Here is a 23,353-nt window from a genome sequence, read left to right on the forward strand (position 1 = left end):
AAGTTCCCGGCACTAAGTACTCTTTTTGGTGTGAACGCAACATCAGGGGTACTAACGGAACTAAACGGGAAAGTACTCCGGTGTGAATGCGCCTATAGGAACCTTTTTCTCCCAGGAAAGTCCCTGCTCTCTAGCAGGGACGGAAAAAGGGGGAAAAAAAGTTCTGATGAAGAAATTGTAGTTCCGGATTTTTTTGGTGTGAACACGACATTTCGGAACTCAATCGGAACTAAAGTGGGAAAAGTACTGCGGTGTGAACGCGCCTATTGTTTCTAAAATCGTTCTGAGAGAGAAAACTGAAATCTGTAAAAAAAAAAAAAAAAAAAAAAAAAAAAAAACATTCTCTTTTTCCTTCCAATTTGTTATTATTTACAATAGGCGCTTTCACACCGGAGGAAGGATGCTCCCGAGCCACTATTTCAAGTATGCTACGTCATCGAGTCCCGCCGAAGGACTATTCCAATGTCCAGGATGCTTGGAATTCTACCGAAGCCGGGGTCCTTCGTAGCGAGAAATGTTGAGGCTGCACATGTGTATCCTCTGCGGTCTTAAAATACCCACAATGCTTTGAGCACGGAGCGATTCCCAAATCTTTTGCGGAAATCGCGCTCCATTTAAGGCGGGGCCTCGCATATGACGCACACCTGCACACCTGTTAGCCTGTTCCAGCATTCTTCGTTTTCCAAGGCTAGGAAGGATTCTTGCCTCGCTTCTGAAGCAAGTGACTCGGAAGACATGTGCTACCAAGGAAGCGTCCTCGACATTGAGAAACACCCACACAAATGACATAATGACCCAGGGTCGTAAGGTCGTAACGAGGTTTACGAATATTTTTCAGATTTTATGTTTAATCTTTTTTCAGGTATTTTAAACGTTTCCTCGTTGACGTCCTGGAATCTTTGAGAATCTTTCTTATTTGTATTCTAACAGAATTTTGGGGATATTCAAAACGATTGTTGAGATATTTTCCTGCATTAAACACCTTCTGTTTGAATTCAGGAAACTGTGTTGGTTGAAATAAAAGACTCGAGAACAGAGAAACTGTAAATTTAACTCAACCTTTATTTTGAAAACCTTGGCGTCACACACTCTTGATTGAAGGAAAAGGAAACAGGAAGTGGCTCCTCGGCGATGCTTACCTGACAGGAAGTTCCCCGACGTTAAATCAACGGTAAATCACAATCACTGTTACACCAGAGGTACCAAAAAATACTTTAATTTATAAATTAAATCATGTACATCTGAGCCACAAACAGACTTCTTGAGTTCACAGAAACAACGGGAGGATCCAAAATACCAAAACGTATTGAAGTTTATGTAAAAGCACTTTTCCTTAAAATCAGAAAAGCAGCGTCACTCGGCCTCGTTTAAGCCCGCGTCCTCGTTTAGGCCCGCGTCCTCGTTTAGGCCGGCATCCGCGTTTAGGCCCGCGTCCTCGTTTAAGCCCGCCTCCTCGTTTAGGCCCGCCTCCTCGTTTAGGCCCTCGCTCAGAGCGTCCTTGTTTCGGCCCTCCTCGCTCTGACCCTCCTCACTCGGACACGCCGCCGTTAAAACCTCCGCCTCCTCGCTCTTCACCACAGGAAGTGAACACGCCATGGGCTCGGCCACTTCCTGTTTCACTTTGGCGAACGCACAGGAAGTCCTGCCCCCTTGCTCTTCTTCTTCTTCTGTCTTAATGAAGGCGGTCAGCGGGTGCTCCGTCAGCAGCTTGCTGGGCGACGGCGTCACGTCCACGTACGACGACGTCTGAGGAGACAAGAGGTCACGGCCAATCAGCATCCAGCGTTACTTATTATGTTGTTTATTTATCTATTTCTCTGTTACTTACATTTTTATAGTCTTCAAAACAGGCGGGGTGGAAGTTCTGTGGAGAGAGTTGGAACAAAGGGTTACAATTATTATTATTTTTCATTGGAATTTCAGAACATTTGACCAATATTTCTCAGATAAAATCTCTCCATTTTACCATAATTAGGTCAGCTAATATTTTACAAAAACTTAGCCGGGAAAAAAAGGATGAAAATATTAATGTTGAACTAAAATAATACAGATTGTAATAAATGTTTTCAGTGAACTCATTTGGAAATACTCCTTACATTAACCAAAAAGATTCTGATAGCGGCACTCTCCATATTTGGGAGATTGAATTGTGTCTCTGAGGTGTTGCTCTGACCTTGTCGTCGACCCTGACGGCGTCCTTCAGGAACCAGTCCTCCTCCTCCTCCACCCAGTACGTCTCAAACGGCTCCTGGCAGATCTCACACAGCTGGGGGGGGGGGGGGGGGGGGGGCAGGGGGTCAGTGGTGATGAAGCAGATGATACATGCTGTTCTTTACATCTCTCATTGTGTCTGTTCTACAGTACTGAAACACTACCAAGTGTTTGAACAGCTTTCAAATCTAACCTGCTCCACCCGTTAGAAAGTCTCTGACAAGGTGACCAACTGCCTTTGAGCCGATATCTGACTCACATCCCATAAGAACCTGAGAGGCTCCAGAGCATCCTCTGGACCCACAGCATGCTCTGAGAGGCTCCAGAGCATCCTCTGGACCCACAGCATGCTCTGAGAGGCTCCAGAGCATCCTCTGGACCCACAGCATGCTCCGAGAGGCTCCAGAGCATCCTCTGGACCCTCAGCATGCTCTGAGAGGCTCCAGAGCATGCTGTGGCTCCAGAGCATCCTCTGGACCCTCAGCATGCTCTGACAGAGAATCTGAGCAGCTAGCATTTCAGGCTTGATCTGACCATGAAAGTATTATGGTCTGGGTTATAACAGTAATAACTCTCTCCCTCCCTCTGACCTCTCTCGCCTGACCTCTCTACCCTCCCTCCTCCTTTTCTCCCCTCCCTCTCGACTTGGACTAATAATGGATAAAGATGGCTGACCTCCCCAACGGCGTCCTTGGTGGCCTTCACGCTCTGGAACTCCTTCTCCTTGGCGGCGGCTTGACTCTTCTGCACCTCCTCCTCGTTCACTTTCTCGAAGAAGGTGCTCTTCGCTCGCTCCTCCAGATCCGCGATCTCCTCGAACTCCACCCAGTCCTGGGGAGGGCCAGCGTTAATGTGTGCTTCGTATTTACAACATGTTTCAGACATCCTACCTGATACAACTGAAATTACATCTTTTTCACATGTTTCAAAAAGGTCGCCCAAAATAATTTAATATATATTTGGAAAATAAAGAAATTCAGACATTTTAAAAAATACTTTCCGGACCATTTTGCGAAATTGTTCTAATATTTTTGATCACCGTGTGTGAGTGTGTGAGTGTGTGAGTGTGTGAGTGTGTGAGAGTGTGTGAGTGTGAGTGTGAGTGTGAGTGTGAGTGTGTGAGTGTGAGTGTGAGTGAGTGTGTGAGTGTGTGAGTGTGAGTGTGAGTGTGAGTGAGTGTGTGTGTGAGTGTGAGTGTGAGTGTGAGTGAGTGTGTGTGTGTGTGAGTGTGAGTGTGAGTGTGAGTGTGAGTGTGTGAGTGTGAGTGAGTGTGTGTGTGTGAGTGTGAGTGTGAGTGTGTGTGTGTGTGTTAGGGCTGAACGATATATCGTGTCATGTCAATAACCGCGATATGCGCAATATTCACATTGCAGGGACGTGCGATTTTTTAGTTAGCGATATTAAGTAGGTGAATGAACTCAAACACGTCGCGTTACAATTATTTTGCTGCTTGCTACAAAAGGAAAACGTGCACGGCTCTCATGTCAGGGGTACTTGAGTGAGTGACATGCAGGCTCTGCATGCACAGCAAACAACCAATCACAATCATTCTTGATCAGATCACAGCAGGCCCCGCCCCGCTAGTTTGCAGACCATCAAAACACCGCTACAAAGTGAGCGAGGCACAGGAGGACAATACCGGAGAGAATTAAGATTTACTTCCAAAAAGAAAAACAACATCTGGAATCTGGAACTACAAAAAGGTTCTTCTCTTCTTCTCAGATGGACCCCCTTATTTGAGGGTAAGCAACCTGCATGATCATGACCTGTTAGATCATGACTTAAGGTGTGATGAGTCAACCAGTTAAGATCCAGACGTCCGTGACTCAAATCCTTCATCCGGTTAAATATAGTTTAAAAAAAAACGCAATATATATCACAGGGGAAAAGAATATCGCACTGTCAGTTCTTTTCAATATCGTGCAGCTCTAGTGTGTGTACTCACCCTCAGTCCGTAGTACCAGCGTCTGTGTGTGATCCTCTTCCCGACCACCTTTCCTGCGTGGTTCTGTCTGAAGTGCCAGTCCAGGTGATCTGCGTACAGGTCCGTCTGCTTGGCCGTGAACCTCATGCTGCACAGACAGCACTGGTTCCCCGAGTACAGCCGCAGCACCACACACTCGTACCGCCTGTAGAGACACGTGTGATATTTATACACTGATACACACACTCGTACCGCCTGTAGAGACACGTGTGATATTTATACACTGATACACATACACTCGTACCGCCTGTAGAGACACGTGTGATATTTATACACACACTGATACACACACTCGTACTGCCTGTAGAGACACGTGTGATATTTATACACACTGATACACACACACTCGTACCGCCTGTAGAGACACGTGTGATATTTATACACACACACACACGTACCGCCTGTAGAGACACGTGTGATATTTATACACACACACACTCGTACCGCCTGTAGAGACACGTGTGATATTTATACACACTGATACACACACACACTCGTACCGCCTGTAGAGACACGTGTGATATTTATACACTGATACACACACACTCGTACCGCCTGTAGAGACACGTGTGATATTTATACACTGATACACACACACTCGTACCACCTGTAGAGACACGTGTGATATTTATACACACTGATACACACACACTAATACCGCCTGTAGAGACACGTGTGATATTTATACACTGATACACACACGCTCGTACCGCCTGTAGAGACACGTGTGATATTTATACACTGATACACACACACTCGTACCACCTGTAGAGACACGTGTGATATTTATACACTGATACACACACACTCCTACCGCCTGTAGAGACACGTGTGATATTTATACACTGATACACACACACTCGTACCACCTGTAGAGACACGTGTGATATTTATACACTGATACACACACACTCGTACCACCTGTAGAGACACGTGTGATATTTATACACTGATACACACACTAATACCGCCTGTAGAGACACGTGTGATATTTATACACTGATACACACACACTCGTACCACCTGTAGAGACACGTGTGATATTTATACACTGATACACACACACTCGTACCGCCTGTAGAGACACGTGTGATATTTATACACTGATACACACACACTCGTACCGCCTGTAGAGACACGTGTGATATTTATACACTGATACACACACACTCGTACCGCCTGTAGAGACACGTGTGATATTTATACACTGATACACACACACTCGTACCGCCTGTAGAGACATGTGTGATATTTATACACACACTGATACACACACACACACACACACACCCACACACACTCGTACCGCCTGTAGAGACACGTGTGATATTTATACACACACACACACACACACCCACACACACTCGTACCGCCTGTAGAGACACGTGTGATATTTATACACACTGATACACACACTCGTACCGCCTGTAGAGACACGTGTGATATTTATACACACTGATACACACACTCGTACCGCCTGTAGAGACATGTGTGATATTTATACACACTGATACACACACTCGTACCGCCTGTAGAGACACGTGTGATATTTATACACTGATACACACACACTCGTACCGCCTGTAGAGACATGTGTGATATTTATACACACTGATACACACACTCGTACCGCCTGTAGAGACACGTGTGATATTTATACACACTGATACACACACACACTCGTACCGCCTATAGAGACACGTGTGATATTTATACACACTGATACACACACTCGTACCGCCTGTAGAGACACGTGTGATATTTATACACACTGATACACACACTCGTACCGCCTGTAGAGACACGTGTGATATTTATACACACTGATACACACACTCGTACCGCCTGTAGAGACACGTGTGATATTTATACACACTGATACACACACTCGTACCACCTGTAGAGACACGTGTGATATTTATACACACTGATACACACACTCGTACCGCCTGTAGAGACACGTGTGATATTTATACACTGATACACACACACTCGTACCACCTGTAGAGACACGTGTGATATTTATACACTGATACACACACACTCGTACCGCCTGTAGAGACATGTGTGATATTTATACACTGATACACACACACACTCGTACCGCCTGTAGAGACACGTGTGATATTTATACACACTGATACACACACACTCGTACCGCCTGTAGAGACACGTGTGATATTTATACACTGATACACACACACTCGTACCGCCTGTAGAGACATGTGTGATATTTATACACTGATACACACACACTCGTACCGCCTGTAGAGACACGTGTGATATTTATACACACTGATACACACACACTCGTACCGCCTGTAGAGACACGTGTGATATTTATACACACTGATACACACACACTCGTACCGCCTGTAGAGACACGTGTGATATTTATACACACACTGATACACACATACTCGTACCGCCTGTAGAGACACGTGTGTGATATTTATACAAACACACACACACACTCGTACCACCTGTAGAGACATGTGTGATATTTATACACACACTGATACACACACACACACACACACACTCGTACCGCCTGTAGAGACACGTGTGATATTTATACACACTGATACACACACACTCGTACCGCCTGTAGAGACACGTGTGATATTTAACAAACTAAATACTGGTTCACAGATTTCTTTCCTAAGACAGACGACGTGGAAGCATTATTTCAGTCAGTTGACCACAAGGAGAAGCACTCACAGTTTCATGGGGTCCACTTTGAAGCCGGTGAGGTCTGGGAGGTTTTCGTCCTCTTCCTCTTCCGCCTCCTCTTCCTCCTCCTCCACCGCCACAGGGGGCGCTGCAGGGAGAACCAGCACAGGCTCTGGAGAGAGACAATAACATCTCAATCAAAGTGTATTTATACAGCCCAATATCACACATCTTACATTTGTCTCAGTGGACTTAACAGTCTGTAAGGAATACGTGTTGCGTTGCATTGTATTGCATTGCATTGTGTTGTATTGTATTGTATTGCATTGCATTGTGTTGTATTGCATTGTATTGCATTGCATTGTGTTGCATTGCATTGTGTTGCATTGCATTGTGTTGTATTGCATTGCATTGTGTTGTATTGTATTGTATTGCATTGCATTGCATTGTGTTGTATTGTATTGCATTGTGTTGTATTGTATTGTATTGCATTGCATTGTGTTGTATTGTATTGTATTGTATTGTATTGTATTGTATTGTATTGTATATGCTACATTGTGGGAGGAGCTCAGGTCAGAAGAATTGCCCTTTCTCCTCTGCAGCTGCTGAGCATCTGATGAGAACACCTTTGAGTCTTTGAAAAGACATCAGCTGATGTTAAACTAATGGTTTGGATTCATAATCTCACTCACCTTTGCTGGTGGGGGGGGCGTCGGGCAGCGAGGGTTTGATGATGCCGTTGGAGATGAGTTTAGTGAGCAGGTCGTTCACATCAACCTGACCAAAGTGGTTCTCTGGAGGGGGGGCCGGGGCTGCAGGGACGAAGCAAACAGACACGAGATGAATCAGACGAGATTATGGGATAAAATCAGGAGAGATAATGTGTTAAAACCAGACTCACTCTGAACGTAAGGCACGGAGTTCTGAGGCAGGAAGGGCTGACCGAGGGCCCCCAGCATCTGGAACACAGAGACAGTGAGCAGGGAGTACTGCTAACGCTACTGCTAACGCTACTGCTAACGCTACTGCTAACGCTACTGTTAACGCTACTGTTAATGCTAACGCTACTGTTAATGCTAACGCTAACGCTAATGCTAACGCTACTGCTAACGCTACTGCTAACGCTAACGCTACTGCTAACGCTACTGCTAACGCTACTGCTAATGCTAGTAATACTAAAACTAATACCATTAATGCTACTGCTACTAATAATGCTGCCAACGCTGTTACTACAGCTAAAGCTAATGCTACTACATTTTCTAAATGTTCCGAAGGTTGTAAACGTAGTGGGTGTTATTGAATGTGATGTACTGACCGGCTGCTGCATGGCGGGGGCCGCGGGGTTGTAGAAGTTCCCGGGGCCCGGTTGGCTGTAGGCCGGCTGCAGGTTGAAGTTCCCCCCCGGCTGAGTGAAGGCCATGGGGAACTGTTGGGGGTTCATGGGCTGGGGGGCCATGTTGAAGTTCTGCTGGGGGGCCAGGGGTCCGTCGTAAAGGGGCGGCGCCATCGGCCTCATCGGGGGCTGCATGTTGTGCTGGGGGCCGAACCTCATGGGGCCCTCGTAGTGCGGGGGCCCCCCCTGGTGGGGCCCGAGGTCAAATCTGGGGCCCTGTTGCACGGGGGAATCGAACCGCATCGGGCCGTCAAACCTCATCTGGTTTGGGGGGCCGTCGAAGTGCAGGGGCCGCTGCTGGAAGCCCATTGGACCAGAGCCGGGGGGATCGAATCGTCTCATTGGTCCTTCGAAATGACCGGGGCCGTCAAATCTAGGGGGGCCGTCAAACCTCCCGGGGCCCTGAGGGTGGGGGGGCCCCTCGAAGCCTCTCATTGGCCCGTGAGGAGGGTGGGGGGGGCCATCAAAGTGGTGTGGCCCCCCAGCTTCAAACCGGCTTGGTTGATGAGGCCCATCGAAGCGTGGGGGGTCGTCGTATCGCACCCCGCCCTCGAACCATCCCGCCGGGGGCCGGTTTGTGGGAGCTGGGGGCCCTCCTTCGTAGCGTTGTGGTGGGGGGGGGACACCTCCGTCCTGAGGGGGGGTGTGTCCCGGTGAGTCGCTGTGTCGAACGGAGGTCAACGGGCGGATAGGGGCCTTTAGGATGGATTTAGGAGGGGGCAGGTGAGAGGGGGGGGGCTCCAGGGGCCCGTCGTCAGAATGTTCACTGGTGGGGCTCTCGAAGCGGGGGGCGGGGCTTTCGGGGTCCTTCGGGGGGGAAAGGCGCTCCCGCTCAAACCGGAGCCCCTCAGCAGGGCTCTGGGAGGGTGGGGGGGCCTCGGGGCGGCGGGGGTCGTACCTCCTGGGGGCTTCGTACCCACTCTTCTCCTCACTGAGGCGCTGCCGCTCCGTCAGAGGAGACGTCCACTCTCTCTCAGCTGGGGGGCCACACAGAGTTACTCAATACCATCACACCTTAGGGTCAAACACTGACCTTTGATTTGAGGAATCATGCACAATAATCTCATAAAAGTAACTGGGGGTCTCTCCCGTGTGTGTGTGTGTGTGTGTGTGTGTGTGTGTGTGTGTGTGTGTGTGTGTGTGTGTGTGAGACTCACCGGGCTCCCGGGGGTCTGCTCTCCTCCTGAATCGTAGTCCCGGCAGACTCTTCAGAGTTGGGAATTCCTTCCCGTGATTATACTCCTCGATCATTGGTCCGAGAGGGGGGCGCGGCTCCTCCGCCTCCTTACTCCTCCTCTCTCCTGCTGAGCACATTTTAAAAAACACTTTCTTTTATATTCTTACTCTTTGTTTTACCTCTTCGTCATGACGCCGAACACGTGCACACTCCTCTAAGTTAGTTTCTGTTCTGCTTGAAAGCAAGTCCCTGCCTCCTGCAGACTGTTCAAACAAACACTTTAACTCGTTCCATCTAGAATCTGTGTGTTTGAATATGGATCTGAAGTTGGCGTGACGTTGAAGTCGTGCTGTGGCTCCTTTATAGCATAACGTTAGCATTTAGCTTCTGGACATTAGAGTTATGATTAGAACATTATGAAAGTAGGGTAGACATGTGGAGATTACAAAACGTGCATTTATCAAACACCTTCGTTTCCACAGACATTAATTGGAGCTATTTTCCTAAACCCTCTGGAGAAATCCCTTTCTCTGGAGGGACCAGCAGCTTCAGGGGGAACGACACAGACACGTCATCACTGCACCCTCTACTGTTATTGGGTTTCTAATTGTGTTACTGTCCCACCCAGGCATGGGCAAACTAAGGCCCGCGGGCTTTTGAATCCGGCCCGCCGAATATTGGTACAAAATTGTCCAAATTATAGTAAAGACCGCAATCATTTAGCCTTTTTCCTGCAATACCCAGCATTTCAGTTGATCCCACTAGATGGCGCACTCTAGACACAATTTACCTTTGCTGGAGTCTGGTCTATTCTCTCAGCTGGCTCCACTCGGCAGCCCGGCAAGGTCGGCGAATACAAGTTGTAGCAGTAGCGCTGAGCAAAGTGACTAGAACGCGACCACACACTTATAAAAACACTTCTATCAAGTCAGGCAACACTAACAGGCTGAGTGTGATTCTGTTTATTTGACCTTACTTTAATAACCATCCGTTCACTGTTATTGATCATTAGAGGCAGACGTTTTCCTTTTGTTTTGTATTATTGCAACGATCGGATGGAATCAATACATGGGCTACATGTGGCCATCACAAGTCAAATCATAACGAAAACTACGCCGGTAAATTATGCGTGTAGAAAACGGCTTATGCCACAATATGATAGCAAGTAGTCAAGACAGTCTGATTAGCTTCAGTTGCTATGCTAACATCCCCTGTAGAATGCCAGAGACACGTTCATAACAGCGTTGTGATGCCAAACAGCTTTCAGACTAAAACACATTCACTGATGGGGATGGAGGATATTTATCAGCTGCTTGTGTGACAGACAGACAATGAAAACTTTACGGCGGCCGCTGCCGCGAGCTAACGGGAAAATAAACTCCGGTAGACGAGCAGCACTGCAGCGGGCGGTAATGCAGCTGAAACACATTAATAAACAATGCACCACGGCACTCTGGAGAAAGGTACAAGGTAGGAGAAGTAGTTCTTTAATTTAATTTGGCTTCGTATAATTAAAAACTACCTGACGCAGTCCTCTATTGATGTTGTTGTGAGCGGTGTTGCGGAGAAATTCAGCGACGTAAAACGCTGTGTGGGTCATAAGAAGGCACGTAAACGGTTACATCATGACGCAAACGATGACGCAATAATTCACCTCTGAACCTAATTCACCTTTGAACCTGCATCTGTAACAATGAGTGGACCAAAGAAAAGAAAAGTCAACATTGAGAGCCGAGTGTTTAATGAGGAGTGGACAGCTAAATATTTGTTCACCGATCTGCTACTGGCCCGTCTGTCAAATTTAAAACTCATAGTGGCCCCCGAGCCAAAAGGTTGCCCACCCCTGGTCTCACCTCTCTGTTGGTCATGTGACCCGTCTCCTCTCTGTTGGTCATGTGACCCGTCTCCTCTCTGTTGGTCATGTGACCCGTCTCCCCTCTCTGTTGGTCATGTGACCCGTCTCCCCTCTCTGTTGGTCATGTGACCCGTCTCCCCTCTCTATTGGTCATGTGACCCGTCTCCCCTCTCTGTTGGTCATGTGACCCGTCTCCCCTCTCTGTTGGTCATGTGACCCGTCTCCCCTCTCTGTTGGTCATGTGACCTGTCTCCCCTCTCTGTTGGTCATGTGACCCGTCTCCCCTCTCTGTTGGTCATGTGACCCGTCTCCCCTCTCTGTTGGTCATGTGACCCGTCTCCCCTCTCTGTTGGTCATGTGACCCGTCTCCCCTCTCTGTTGGTCATGTGACCTGTCTCCCCTCTCTGTTGGTCATGTGACCTGTCCCCCCTCTCTGTTGGTCATGTGACCTGTCTCCCCTCTCTGTTGGTCATGTGACCCGTCTCCCCTCTCTGTTGGTCATGTGACCCGTCTCCCCTCTCTGTTGGTCATGTGACCTGTCCCCCCTCTCTGTTGGTCATGTGACCTGTCTCCCCTCTCTGTTGGTCATGTGACCTGTCTCCCCTCTCTGTTGGTCATGTGACCTGTCTCCCCTCTCTGTTGGTCATGTGACCTGTCTCCCCTCTCTGTTGGTCATGTGACCTGCGGAGAAACCCCTTAGTGTTTTTTGGAGGGAACAGTAGCCTACAAAGGGTGGAACTACAGAGACACCTCATCCCTGCACCGCTCTATAAACAGTCTTTCCCATCTGTCCGGTCTAATGGTAACCCTGGTCCCCCCTCTCACTCACCTGGTCTGTCTCGGGCCGCCCGGCTGTATTTCCCTGGCGGGGCCCCCTCCCCCTCTCCCTCCTCCGGACTCTCGTCTCCTTCCCACTCCTCTCCGGCCGCCCTCCAGTTCACCTGCGTCTTCCTCAGCTTCAACTTGTGTTCGTAGTACGACAGCTCGGCAGCGTCCATGGAGGCGGGGGGGGGTCGCGGGCCCCCGGAGGTGAGGGGGGCTCTGGGGGCCCCGGAGGTGAGGGGGGGTCTGGGGAGACCACTGAGGGGATCCCAGCTGTCGGGGCGCTGCTTCTCCTCCTGGTACTGGAAGAAGTGCTTGATCTGGTGGGCCATGTTCAGGAAGTCCTCCTGAGAAATCTCTCCGCTCTCCAGACGCTTACTGGCCTGCAGGGGGGGGGGGGGGGCAAACAGATATTAATATATAGCACAAGAAGACATACTTTATTATGCCTCACAGGGAAACGTCTTTCTCCACTCTGTTGTGATTACACACACAGAGGATATACACACACACACAGAGGGTATACACACACACACAGAGGGTATACACACACACACACACAGAGGGTATACACACACACACAGAGGGTATACACACACACACACAGAGGATATACACACACACACACAGAGGGTATACACACACACACACACACACAGAGGATATACACACACACAGAGGGTATACACACACACAGAGGGTATACACACACACACAGAGGGTATACACACACACACACACACACACACAGAGGATATACACACACACACACAGAGGGTATACACACACACACACACACAGAGGATATACACACACACACAGAGGGTATACACACACACAGAGGGTATACACACACACACAGAGGGTATACACACACACACACACACACACACACAGAGGATATACACACACACAGAGGGTAAACACACACAGAGGATATACACACACACACAGAGGGTATACACACACACACACACACACACACACAGAGGATATACACACACACAGAGGGTATACACACACACACAGAGGGTAAACACACACACAGAGGGTATACACACACACACACAAGAGGGTATACACACACACACAGAGGGTATACACACACACACACACACACACACACACAGAGGATATACACACACACACAGAGGATATACACACACACACAGAGGGTATACACACACACACACACACACACACAGAGGATATACACACACACACAGAGGGTAAACACACACACAGAGGATATACACACACACACAGAGGGTATACACACACACACACACACAGAGGATATACACACACACACAGAGGGTATACACACACACACAGAGGGTAAACACACACACACAGAGGGTAAACACACACACAGAGGATATACACACACACACACACACACAGAGGGTATACACACACACAGAGGGTATACACACACACACAGAGGGTAAACACACACACAGAGGGTAAACACACACACAGAGGATATACACACACACACACACACACACAGAGGGTATACACACACACAGAGGGTATACACACACACACAGAGGGTATACACACACACAGAGGGTATACACACACACATAGAGGGTATACACACACACACACAGAGGGTATACACACACACACACACACACACACAGTTATCGTTATAGAAATACATTTAAAAACAATTAGGATTAAATCCTCTCCCCATGAGATCTACCGCATTGACCCCGATTACAAGACGACCCCTCGTTTTCAGATTGGGGTCGATACGGTAAATAAGCTTTCATTTAGTAGAGGGTGGGGGTGTTTGGGACTCACCCTCCTGAGCAGGTCCTTCTTGGAGACGGAGTTTAGGACCTCGGGGATCTGCATGTTGGCGTCAACACTCAGGCGGTGCTTTGGGGTGCGAGGCGTCTGGGGGCGGGTGGGGGCGATGTAAGGTTTGTGACGGGGGGTAGCCGGCTTCAGGTGGGGGTCCTCAGGCTTCGGGCTGAGAGGAAACACAGAGGGGGGTCAATTAGGAACATCAACACATCAACACAGTCTGTTACACACCTGAACTTTGGAAAGAACTTCCAGAACATCTGTTTGGAACTCACTCATTATTTATCTCTATATCACACGACAGACTCTCCTTGCACGTTTCATTCGTTTCATTGCGTTGCATAAATAATAATAAAGTTATCTTTTTGAATCCTATATCTGTGACATACTGAAGTTATAAATAAAGTTTTGAATAAAGTGTTGACTCACTGCTTGTTCTCCTCCCAGCCGCTCCTCCAGCGGTGGGGGGGGGCCGGGCCATCCTTGCCCTCCTTGGCCCCGTCGTGGCCTCGGGGGGAGTGGGGGGGGTGCGGGGGGTCCTCCACCGGCCTCTTGGACCTCCTGCTCTCCGATTGGCTCTTCTTCTTGCCGTGTTCTGGTTCCCGTCGGGGGGGTTTCCCTGGTTTGTGCGAGGGGGGGGGCGGAGACAGGGAGCTGCTCCGCGTCCGACGGCGTTCCTTCCTCTTCGGGGGCGAGACGGGGGGCGAGCGGGAGCGTTTCCTGGCGTGGGTGCGAGCGTTGCCCCCGGCTTTGAACTCCATCTTCTCCTCGTCGTGTTTCGATCCGTTCAGAAGCTTCCCTTTGTTGCCGCCCCCTCTCAGAGGCTCCTCCTTCTTCTTCTTAGGCTCCTCCTCTTTGACGGCCACACCTCCCCTCTTCTTCAAACGGGGGTCCTTTTTGGTCTCGTGTTCCGCCGGTTTCGGTTTCATCGGGATGCTTTTCGTGATGGGAGAGGAGGAAGTGGTGGTGGGGGGTTTTGGCGCCTCTTTTCGGGGGGTCCGGGGCTTCTCGGGTCGTGGGGGTTTCTCCGGTATCACAGCAGCACTTCCTGTGTGGGCGTGGCCTTCTTTCTTTCCGGTGGGGGTTCCTGCGGCTCGGTTTAGACGGGGGTCCCTGGTGGGGGGTTTGGGGTCTGGCTGAGGGGGGGGCAGCCAGGGACGGACCCCCGGAGCAGCTGGAGGGCCGGGTTTCACCGGGACTGCAGGGGGCATCACAAACCCCCCCATCTGAAGACACAACAGAGAGGAGTTAGACAACAACAACAACAGAGAGGAGTTAGACAACAACAACAACAACAACAGAGAGGAGTTAGACAACAACAACAACAACAACAACAACAGAGAGGAGTTAGACAACAACAACAACAACAACAACAGAGAGGAGTTAGACAACAACCACTTTAGTTCACACCGCTCAGAGCCCGACTGGTGCTGCGTCATCGTTTGCGTGCCTGCTTCATAAAGCCAAACCGCGCGGAAACCCCTCACATCAACAACAACAATGGCAGATTGTATTGAAGCGCTACTCGGACAGAGCAGACTCTTTCTGCTGAGGAGACTGAGGTCTTTCGGGGGGGGAGGGGGCAGGGGGCAGGGGGCACTCCTTCAGACCTTCCCGGCAGCATCTCGGATGCTGCCGGGAAGAGACTGAACAGACTGGGAAGGAAGGCCAGCTCTGTCCTGGGGAGTCCTCTGGACACTGTGGAGGTGGTGGGAGACAGGACAATGGCAGCCAAGCTGTCCACCCTGCTGGACAATATGTCCTACCCCCTCCAGGACACCCTGTCCTCACTGTGCAGCACCTTCAGCGACAGGCTGCTGCACCCCACCTGTCTCACGGAGAGATACCGCAGGTCCTTCCTTCCTGCAGCGGTCAGACTTGCAACCAGCAATGCCCCTATAGACCCTCCTACACACACCACAACACAGACTATAACACCCCTTGCTGCTAAATACAAACCAACTATGTGCAATATATATATATGCCATTAATAACTGTAATGTATACCTGGCTGCTAAACCCTTGTCACTGTCACAAGATATGTATCTTGTATTTTGTAGATTGTATAACTTGCTGTTAAATACCGTCAAACTATGTGCTTTATGTGCAATATATACTTTATATAAATATGCCATCTTTAATAACTGTAATATACACCGGGCTGCTAAATCCTAAGAACTGCCACAGGATTTAATTTGATCTGTATTTTTGAAAATTATGTAACTTTTTTAGTTTTTATCTTTTTTAGCATATTGTTTATTATATTATAACTTCGTACTTTTTTAACGCATGTAAGATATGCAACACTAAGCTGTCTGTGGCTCTTTCTGCTGTAACGCTGCAGATTTCCCCTCTGTGGGACTAATAAAGGGATTCTGATTTGCTCTGTCGAAACGAAACAAATGGGACGACTTTACAGTCGTTCGGTAGGAGAGAGAAGGTAAATATATGTCCTATTCGATGGCGTTAGAGCTAGCTGTTATTAGCCTCTGCATGCGGCAAGCTCAACATACCCAGCTTTGCAGCATGAATTACTTTGGTATAACATTACAACGCATGCCCCCGCCTCCGACGTAAGCGCGACGTATGCGGTGCTTGCTTTCTAGACCAACAACTTTTTGGTGCTTAAAACGAACCGGATTCCGGAGCTTAGAGGCGGCTCCGCTGCGGTGTGAACAAGAAAAAACGGTGCTTTTCAAGCTCCAGCTCCGAACCGGCCCTGGAACCGCGTTGGTGTGAAAGAGGTATTTGACACAACAGAGAGGACTTAGATAGGAGACCTTTAAATCACTGGAAACTTGTGGGACTAAGGCTAGGCCAAAAATAGCTTCGGGTCCGTATTGAACGCACCGTAAGTATCATAAACAAGAGCTTATTTTCTGACACCTGATGCCTTCAGGGACCAACAGAGGAATGGGAAATGAGACACACGTGTTCCTACCAGCTGGGCTTTGGTCTGCTCCAGCTCCAGCTCGATCTTCTTCTGCTGAAGCTCCAGCAGCTGCTTCTGTTTGGCCAGAAGCTGCTGACGAATCAGAGACTCCTGCGTCAGGCTGGAGGGGAGGACGGGGGTCACCTGAGCAGGAGGCGGGGGATGAGGAGCAGGGGGCGTGGCCTGAAGAGGAGGGGACGGGGCCTGAAGAGCAGGAGGTTTAGAGGGAGTCGGCTGGGGAGAGAGTGCATCATCAGACTGGAGAGAAAGAGAGAAAGAAAGAGTGAGTGAGGAGAGAGAGTGAGTGAGGAGAGAGAGAGAGTGAGGAGAGAGAGTGAGGAGAGAGAGAGTGAGGAGAGACAGAGAGAGAGAGTGGGGAGAGAGAGTGAGGGGAGAGAGAGAGTCAGGAGAGACAGAGAGAGAGAGTGAGGAGAGAGAGAGAGAGAGTGAGGAGAGAGAGAGAGAGTGAGGAGAGACAGAGAGAGAGAGTGGGGAGAGTAGATGCAGTATGTCAGACTTCCCGGGAGGAATGATTATGTTCACCTTGTGTTAGTTTCTGTTGTGTTCACTCATTGTGCAGTTTAGTAGCATTCAGACTATACAACCAGCACTGCCCCTAGTTGACCCCCCCCCCCCCCCTCCACACACACACACTATATCACCCCTTGCTGCTAAATACCAACAAACTATGTGCAATATGTAAATGATGTTAATAACTATAATATATACCTGTCTGTTAAATCCTTAGAAATGTTACAGGATGTCATTTTTTTTTATTATGTAACTTTTTACTTTTTATGATATATCATTTTTTTAATGCATGTCACATATTTAACATATTTAACATATTTAACATATTTAACATGAAGCTGTCTGTGGCTCTTCTCCCTGCTGTGACTACGCACATTTGTGTTCCTCAGCGTGTTACATTGAAGTTCATTAAACCCCTGGACTTCACGGCACCTGCTTTGAGTGTCTGCATGCTGGTCCTTACGCCTTTCACACTCTCTCTCCAAAGCGTACTAACATTGAAAGTAAAACCGATGTCTGGACCGGTTGCTTTTCCTCCGCACGGCAGGAAAGGATTTGAGTATGTTTTAGCAGAGGTTGAGTTCCATCATTTGTACGGCCCTCGAAGGATGTTGTGTAAATTGAAATGGCCCTTGAGAGGACAAAGGTTCCCCACCCTGCTCTAAACTGATGGCATCAAGTTTCTAGAATCCAAATTGAAATGTGTGAAATAAAAAGGACCCACTTTAGTGTGGCGACCCACCAGTTGAGAACCACTGCATGTTTGGTGATGATGTCATTTCCTGAACTCACATGACTGCTCTAGCTCTTCTGCTCTTTGCCTTTACCGCATTTGTCAATATTTGCACAACACTGATGTTTTTTAAATAATATCCTGGTACTTTATGAAAGCTTAAGTAGACCACACACACACACACACACACACGTGGTTTAGTGTGTGTGGGTGTGTGTGTGTGCAGGAGATACACACACACACACACACTAATAACATGTGGTTTAGTGTGTGTGTGTGTGTGTGTGTGTGTGTGTGCAGGAGATACACACACACACACTAATAACATGTGGTTTAGTGTGTGTGGGTGTTTGAGATACACACACACTAATAACATGTTGTTTAGTGTGTGTGTGTGTGTGTGTGTGAGATACACACACACACACACACACACACACACACACACACACACTAATAACATGTGGTTTAGTGAGTGGGTGTGTGAGAGATACACACCTGATTTAATAACTTGGGGTTCAGTATGTTCGACCATTACTGATCAAACATCACCTTCACTTTGGACTATGTGACTGTTGCCAGCATCCATAGTATATAAATAACAGTGATCTACTTATTTATGAGCGACTAAAAGGCCTTAGGCCTATTAAAGCCTCCTATTGATTGATGTGTGTGTGTGTGTGAGATACACACCTGATTTAATAACATTTGGTTCAGTGTGTCTGTGAGATATACACACCTGCTTGGGGAACGTGGGGTTCAGTGTGTGTGTGTGTACAGCAGATACACACCTGCTTGGGGAACGTGGGATGTAGTATGCTTGTGTGTGTCAGATACACACGTGCTAAAATAACTTGTGCGTAAGTTTGTGTGTGCAAGAAAAAATAAACATACCTGCTCCTATAACTTGTGGTTAAGTGCGTGTGTGTGATACACACCTGCTTGGGGAACGTGGGGTACAGTGTGTGTGAGATATACACACCTGCTTGAGGAACTTGGGGTTGACGTGTATGGAGGCGTTGCTGACGGAGGGCGGCAGGGCTTTGATTGGCCAGGCGGGATCGACGCTGTTCACCCTGACGTCGAGGGCGTAGAGCTTCTTCAGAGGAAACACGTCCTCCCAGGTGGAGCGCAGCTTGAAGAGGCTCTTCCTGGTGTTCTCATCCACCTGCAGACACAGCACACAGTGGGCCAGCGCCAACACACACACCGGGCAACACACACCAACACTCACTTAGCTCCATTATATATGACAAGAAACATTAACCCTCCGTTTTATTAGCAAGGCGTTATATAGACGATTCACCCCAACATTAAAAAACAATCCTCTCATTTAATAAGCTTTTTTATTCTTCTACATTTACTGGTGGACGTCGGAGAGGTTTCTGATTCCTCTGCAGTAAACTGAAAACACATTTTAAAAAGGTTTGTGTTAAGCAGAAATGTGTTTGTGTTTCACATCTGTGTTAATGCACGTTTCCTTTTGCACAGAGAGAAAAAATAGACCCTACAAGAAACTGGTTTATCTTAAATGAGTCATGATTCTTAGATATTGGGGGGGGGGGGGTTATATTTGAGGAAAAGCCCACACTTTGCAACCGACTGAAGAAAAACATCCAATTTGTAATCAGGTCAAAGTTGTTTTTAATGTTGGGGTGAATGGCCCCTTTAATACGCAGAGGGCAGGAGAGGAAACAAGAAGCAACAATAAACAGATTTGATGTGAATGTGTGATTTGAAACAGCAGCAAAGAGAACTGTACCTTTTCAAAGACACATATAAATGAAGTGATTAGGTTTTTAGCAAACACTGCAAGGTACTCTCCTCCAACATTCTTCACTATGGAATCCACTAAGTACAAAACGGGAAGCTTCTCGGCGGACGGGGCCTGGAGCAATAGAGAACTCGACAAGTTTAGAGAACAACAAGGGGTTAAAAAGCAAAACATTTCACAACAAATCACAACTCGCTGCGTGGAGGAAAATATAAAAATGTAGAAAAATAAAGTCAGTGAGGAGGAAAAACATCAGCAGTCCAGAGAGTCTTCGTCGGGAACCAAAATGCAGGAAGTCCTTTGAGATAAAATCCAAAAAACGTTCAGAAAATTCTTCAGTCAGGTTCACGTGGGTAAAAACAAAAAGTGTTCGTGAGCGGTTTACCTCCAAAGAGCGCTCTTCAAACCGCTCTTTGTACTTTACCCAGACGCTCTTTACTCTCACACACGGTGAGTTTTATCCTCGTTAAGTTTTAACCCTTCGCAGGGTTGTTTGAAAAAAGCCCTTCAGGGAGCAGTGAGCATTTAGTGAGTTTAAACTGTGCTGTCATAGCGAGCAGCTGCTAACACCGTTTATCACACACTGGACACCGGACCAAGAAATTACACTGGGAAATAAAAAATGACAAAAAGCACATTTCACATTTTTTATTATAAACATTTTAACCATTCAATGACATTTCAGTAAATCAAGATTCACTAAAGACTTGTTGTTACTGTGGAGGGGCTTTAAGTAAATGTGTGTGTGGACAGTTTTTATTAACAGTGAACATCAGCAGATATATGAAGGAGATAATGTGACGCATGCTTTAAATAAATCTGACGGCTGCACAAGTCAAAATCCACCGTAACATAAACACATGAGTCTTTCTAGAATGCGTTACAGGGACAACACGGTGCTAAGGATACACAAGCCAGGCGTCTATTTGAGCAACACAACTATATTTTAAGGGATGGATTTTAAGTCAATTACAAAGCTGTATATAATGTCTATATTAAGGGTATTGTGAGATGACCCATATGTCGTTAATTCCTTGTTTTAAAGGCTGCATTTGATGTTAAGTGATGTCATTTTCTGTATCATTATTTGGCCTTAACCAAGTAGACATTACAGCCATATTTATCATAGTGATTCTTTTTTGTGATTTCCTTATTAAATCCATATTGTGGGTACTTTGCATCAGTGTGTTGTGACTTTGGATTAATTAGTTAACACCAATACAACTTTTAATAACAACTAAAACTCGGTGTTAAGTGAACTAAATATTGAACACTATTTAAATGTTTCAATAGAGGTGTGTACTTCTGTATACACCTGTAGCCTATGAATGTGTCCAGTATAGTTAGTTTAGTGTATATATGTGTGTAGGTGTTTGGCTACAACACATTTCATTTCAAGACATTCATATAATTGCATAGAAATTAGCTCTAAATGAGCATTGGATTTAACTTAGATAGCAACTTTAAGATACTTATACATTGGCACTGTGGTTTGTGATTTCTAAAAGTCAACTAAATAACCTAAACATGGATTACTGATCACTTAATACACATGTTATTATCTGTGCGTTTCATGTCTTTTCTACTGTAGTTATTTATATACTTATTGTTTTTGCTTTGTTTAAAATGTTGTACCTATCTATATACTAGTATATGTCATATTGTGTATTATTTGTATTTTCTACTGTAGATATATTAACATTTGCTATTTTTACTTTATTAAGTTTATACTCGTTAAATATGTTAATGCCTAAACACACTGGAATACAAAATAGTTTCCCAATGTGGGATCAATGAACTATACATCTATCTTCAAAAATACAGATTTTCATAAAAGTTCAAAAACTACAATGTATTATGACACATCACAGAAACTAGGCCTCACTTCGCCATTTTACGGTGGATTTTAACTCAAAAAGCAACTTAGAGAGCATTATACATTAGTACCGCGAGTTACGACAAATGTAGCTTGTTAAAAACACTATGTTTCGATATCTAAGAGCCAAATAAATAACTAATAAACGGATTATTTCTCACTTTAATACACAGAAAAGCAGCTAGCCGCGTTGCTAACAACAATGCTAACGGAATGTGGCACTGAAAGCTAGCTCGTGCTAACCGCCATGTTGCTAACACAAGGCCTAAAGTTACACACAAACATCTGGAGGTGTTATTCTATGTATATTTTTTATAAAAACCTTGCTGATTTGCGCTTCAATAATAGCCACGATTTCCTTGGCGAAGTGCAGGTTCTCCTCGGCCAGGATGGTGAGCATGTTGATGTGCGGCTTGCTGTTGAACGTCAGGTCCTCCAGAGAGGAGAGGTACTCCCTGCAGGCGTCTTTATCCGCCATTACAACCACTGGAAGCTTACTGCAGCCCGCTGGGAACCATCAGCACACAGTCCGTCGACTCATTAGAAACACTTGTTCGGAGGGAAACAACAAAATGTCGCCGCTTTTTCGAGGTTATTTTAGTTTCAACCGTCGTCGTGCTATTCGTCCTCCAACAACGAGATGAGGCCGCATACGTCACAGGAGGGGTTTTTATATGAGCCATGACGTCACTTTAATCCCATTGGCTCGTGTGAGGTCACGTGGACCGGGATCTTGGTTTTAGTTGGTTTAATAAAGTAACTGTCAAACAAATGAGCGAATCAGACACAGCATACCTTTTATTCGTCCCACAGAGCGGACATATTTACATTGTTACAGCACGTAAAGAAGAGCCAAAAATAGCTTAGCATTAATGAAGAAGCATTCATAAGTTATTAAAGATAGAAGTAGATGTTACACAATGTACAAAACACACATTGAGTACAAGGAACAGCTGTGATCAGACCCGGGAAACCTTATCATGGGAAACATAACCATTTCGGTGTTTTATTTGATCAACCGTCGTCTTGTTCTTCATTTCCAACAACAAGATGAGGCTGCCTGCACACACGGCACTGGAAGGGTTTAGTTAGGGTTTTGAGCTGTGACGTCATTTGAATCTCATTGGCTCGTGTCAGGTCGCCTTGGTGGACCGGGATCTTGGGTTGCGACCGAATTGTCCAAAAATGGGCTCCTATTGTCTATTCCTATCCACTATTCCTTGACCTCTGTGTGAAACGTGTGAACTTTTGAAACAGCCAGTCTATACGGCCCTGGCGTGTGCGTTCCATTTTCACTCTCGTCCATCTAAAACATGTTTCGTGCGGCACTGGAGCTAGATTTGGGTTCTGCACGCTCTGTATTAATGTCATGTGGATTTTCCTGTCATGTTGACAGGTTATCATCATGTAGGCGTTGATAAAAGCTCATTCTAATGTTGTGTTGTGTGTATGAAGGTACGAAATAAAGTGTTGCTTTGCATATCGTGCTATTTGTGTTTATTCTTTTAATCACACAGCGATAAGAAACAATAACAATGTGCCTACATAACTGTCAGTTGCAGCCCTAGCATTAGTAT

The 23,353-nt window shown here is 46.8% G+C and overlaps 1 protein-coding gene across 3 annotated transcripts; it reads right to left on the reverse strand.

The window, feature by feature from the left end:
- Positions 1 to 1,044: 1,044 nt before the first annotated feature.
- On the reverse strand, positions 1,045 to 22,435 carry pcf11 (PCF11 cleavage and polyadenylation factor subunit). Of its 3 annotated transcripts, none has more exons than XM_079648120.1 (17): positions 22,099 to 22,435; positions 19,889 to 20,014; positions 19,109 to 19,294; positions 16,875 to 17,099; positions 14,363 to 15,159; positions 13,928 to 14,099; positions 12,123 to 12,498; positions 9,419 to 9,565; positions 8,184 to 9,238; positions 7,770 to 7,827; positions 7,561 to 7,680; positions 6,917 to 7,040; positions 4,157 to 4,340; positions 2,887 to 3,042; positions 2,174 to 2,266; positions 1,829 to 1,864; positions 1,045 to 1,746 (listed from the first exon to the last, which is right to left on the reverse strand). In XM_079648120.1, exons 1-17 carry the CDS (start codon positions 22,252 to 22,254, stop codon positions 1,354 to 1,356), a joined length of 4,404 nt encoding a protein of 1,467 aa, XP_079504246.1. In that variant the 5' UTR covers positions 22,255 to 22,435; the 3' UTR covers positions 1,045 to 1,353. The 3 variants fall into 3 exon arrangements, with proteins under 3 accessions (XP_079504246.1, XP_079504245.1, XP_079504244.1); XM_079648119.1 differs by having other exon boundaries at positions 9,419 to 9,562; positions 16,875 to 17,123; XM_079648118.1 differs by having other exon boundaries at positions 16,875 to 17,123; positions 22,099 to 22,434.
- Between the last annotated feature and the right edge of the window lie 918 nt (positions 22,436 to 23,353).

Source organism: Notothenia rossii (assembly GCF_949606895.1).
Source record: "Notothenia rossii genome assembly, chromosome: 9".
In the NCBI taxonomy this organism is placed as follows: Eukaryota; Metazoa; Chordata; class Actinopteri; order Perciformes; family Nototheniidae; genus Notothenia; species Notothenia rossii.

Coding starts and splice junctions, on each gene's coding strand:
- pcf11 (XM_079648118.1), bottom strand. CDS start 22,254: ATGGCGGATAAAGACGCCTGCAGGGAGTACCTCTCCTCTCTGGAGGAC. Junction 7,828..8,183: donor CCCCCGCCATGCAGCAGCCG/GTCAGTACATCA, acceptor TCTGTGTTCCAG/ATGCTGGGGGCCCTCGGTCA. Junction 1,747..1,828: donor GTTTTGAAGACTATAAAAAT/GTAAGTAACAGA, acceptor TTGTCTCCTCAG/ACGTCGTCGTACGTGGACGT.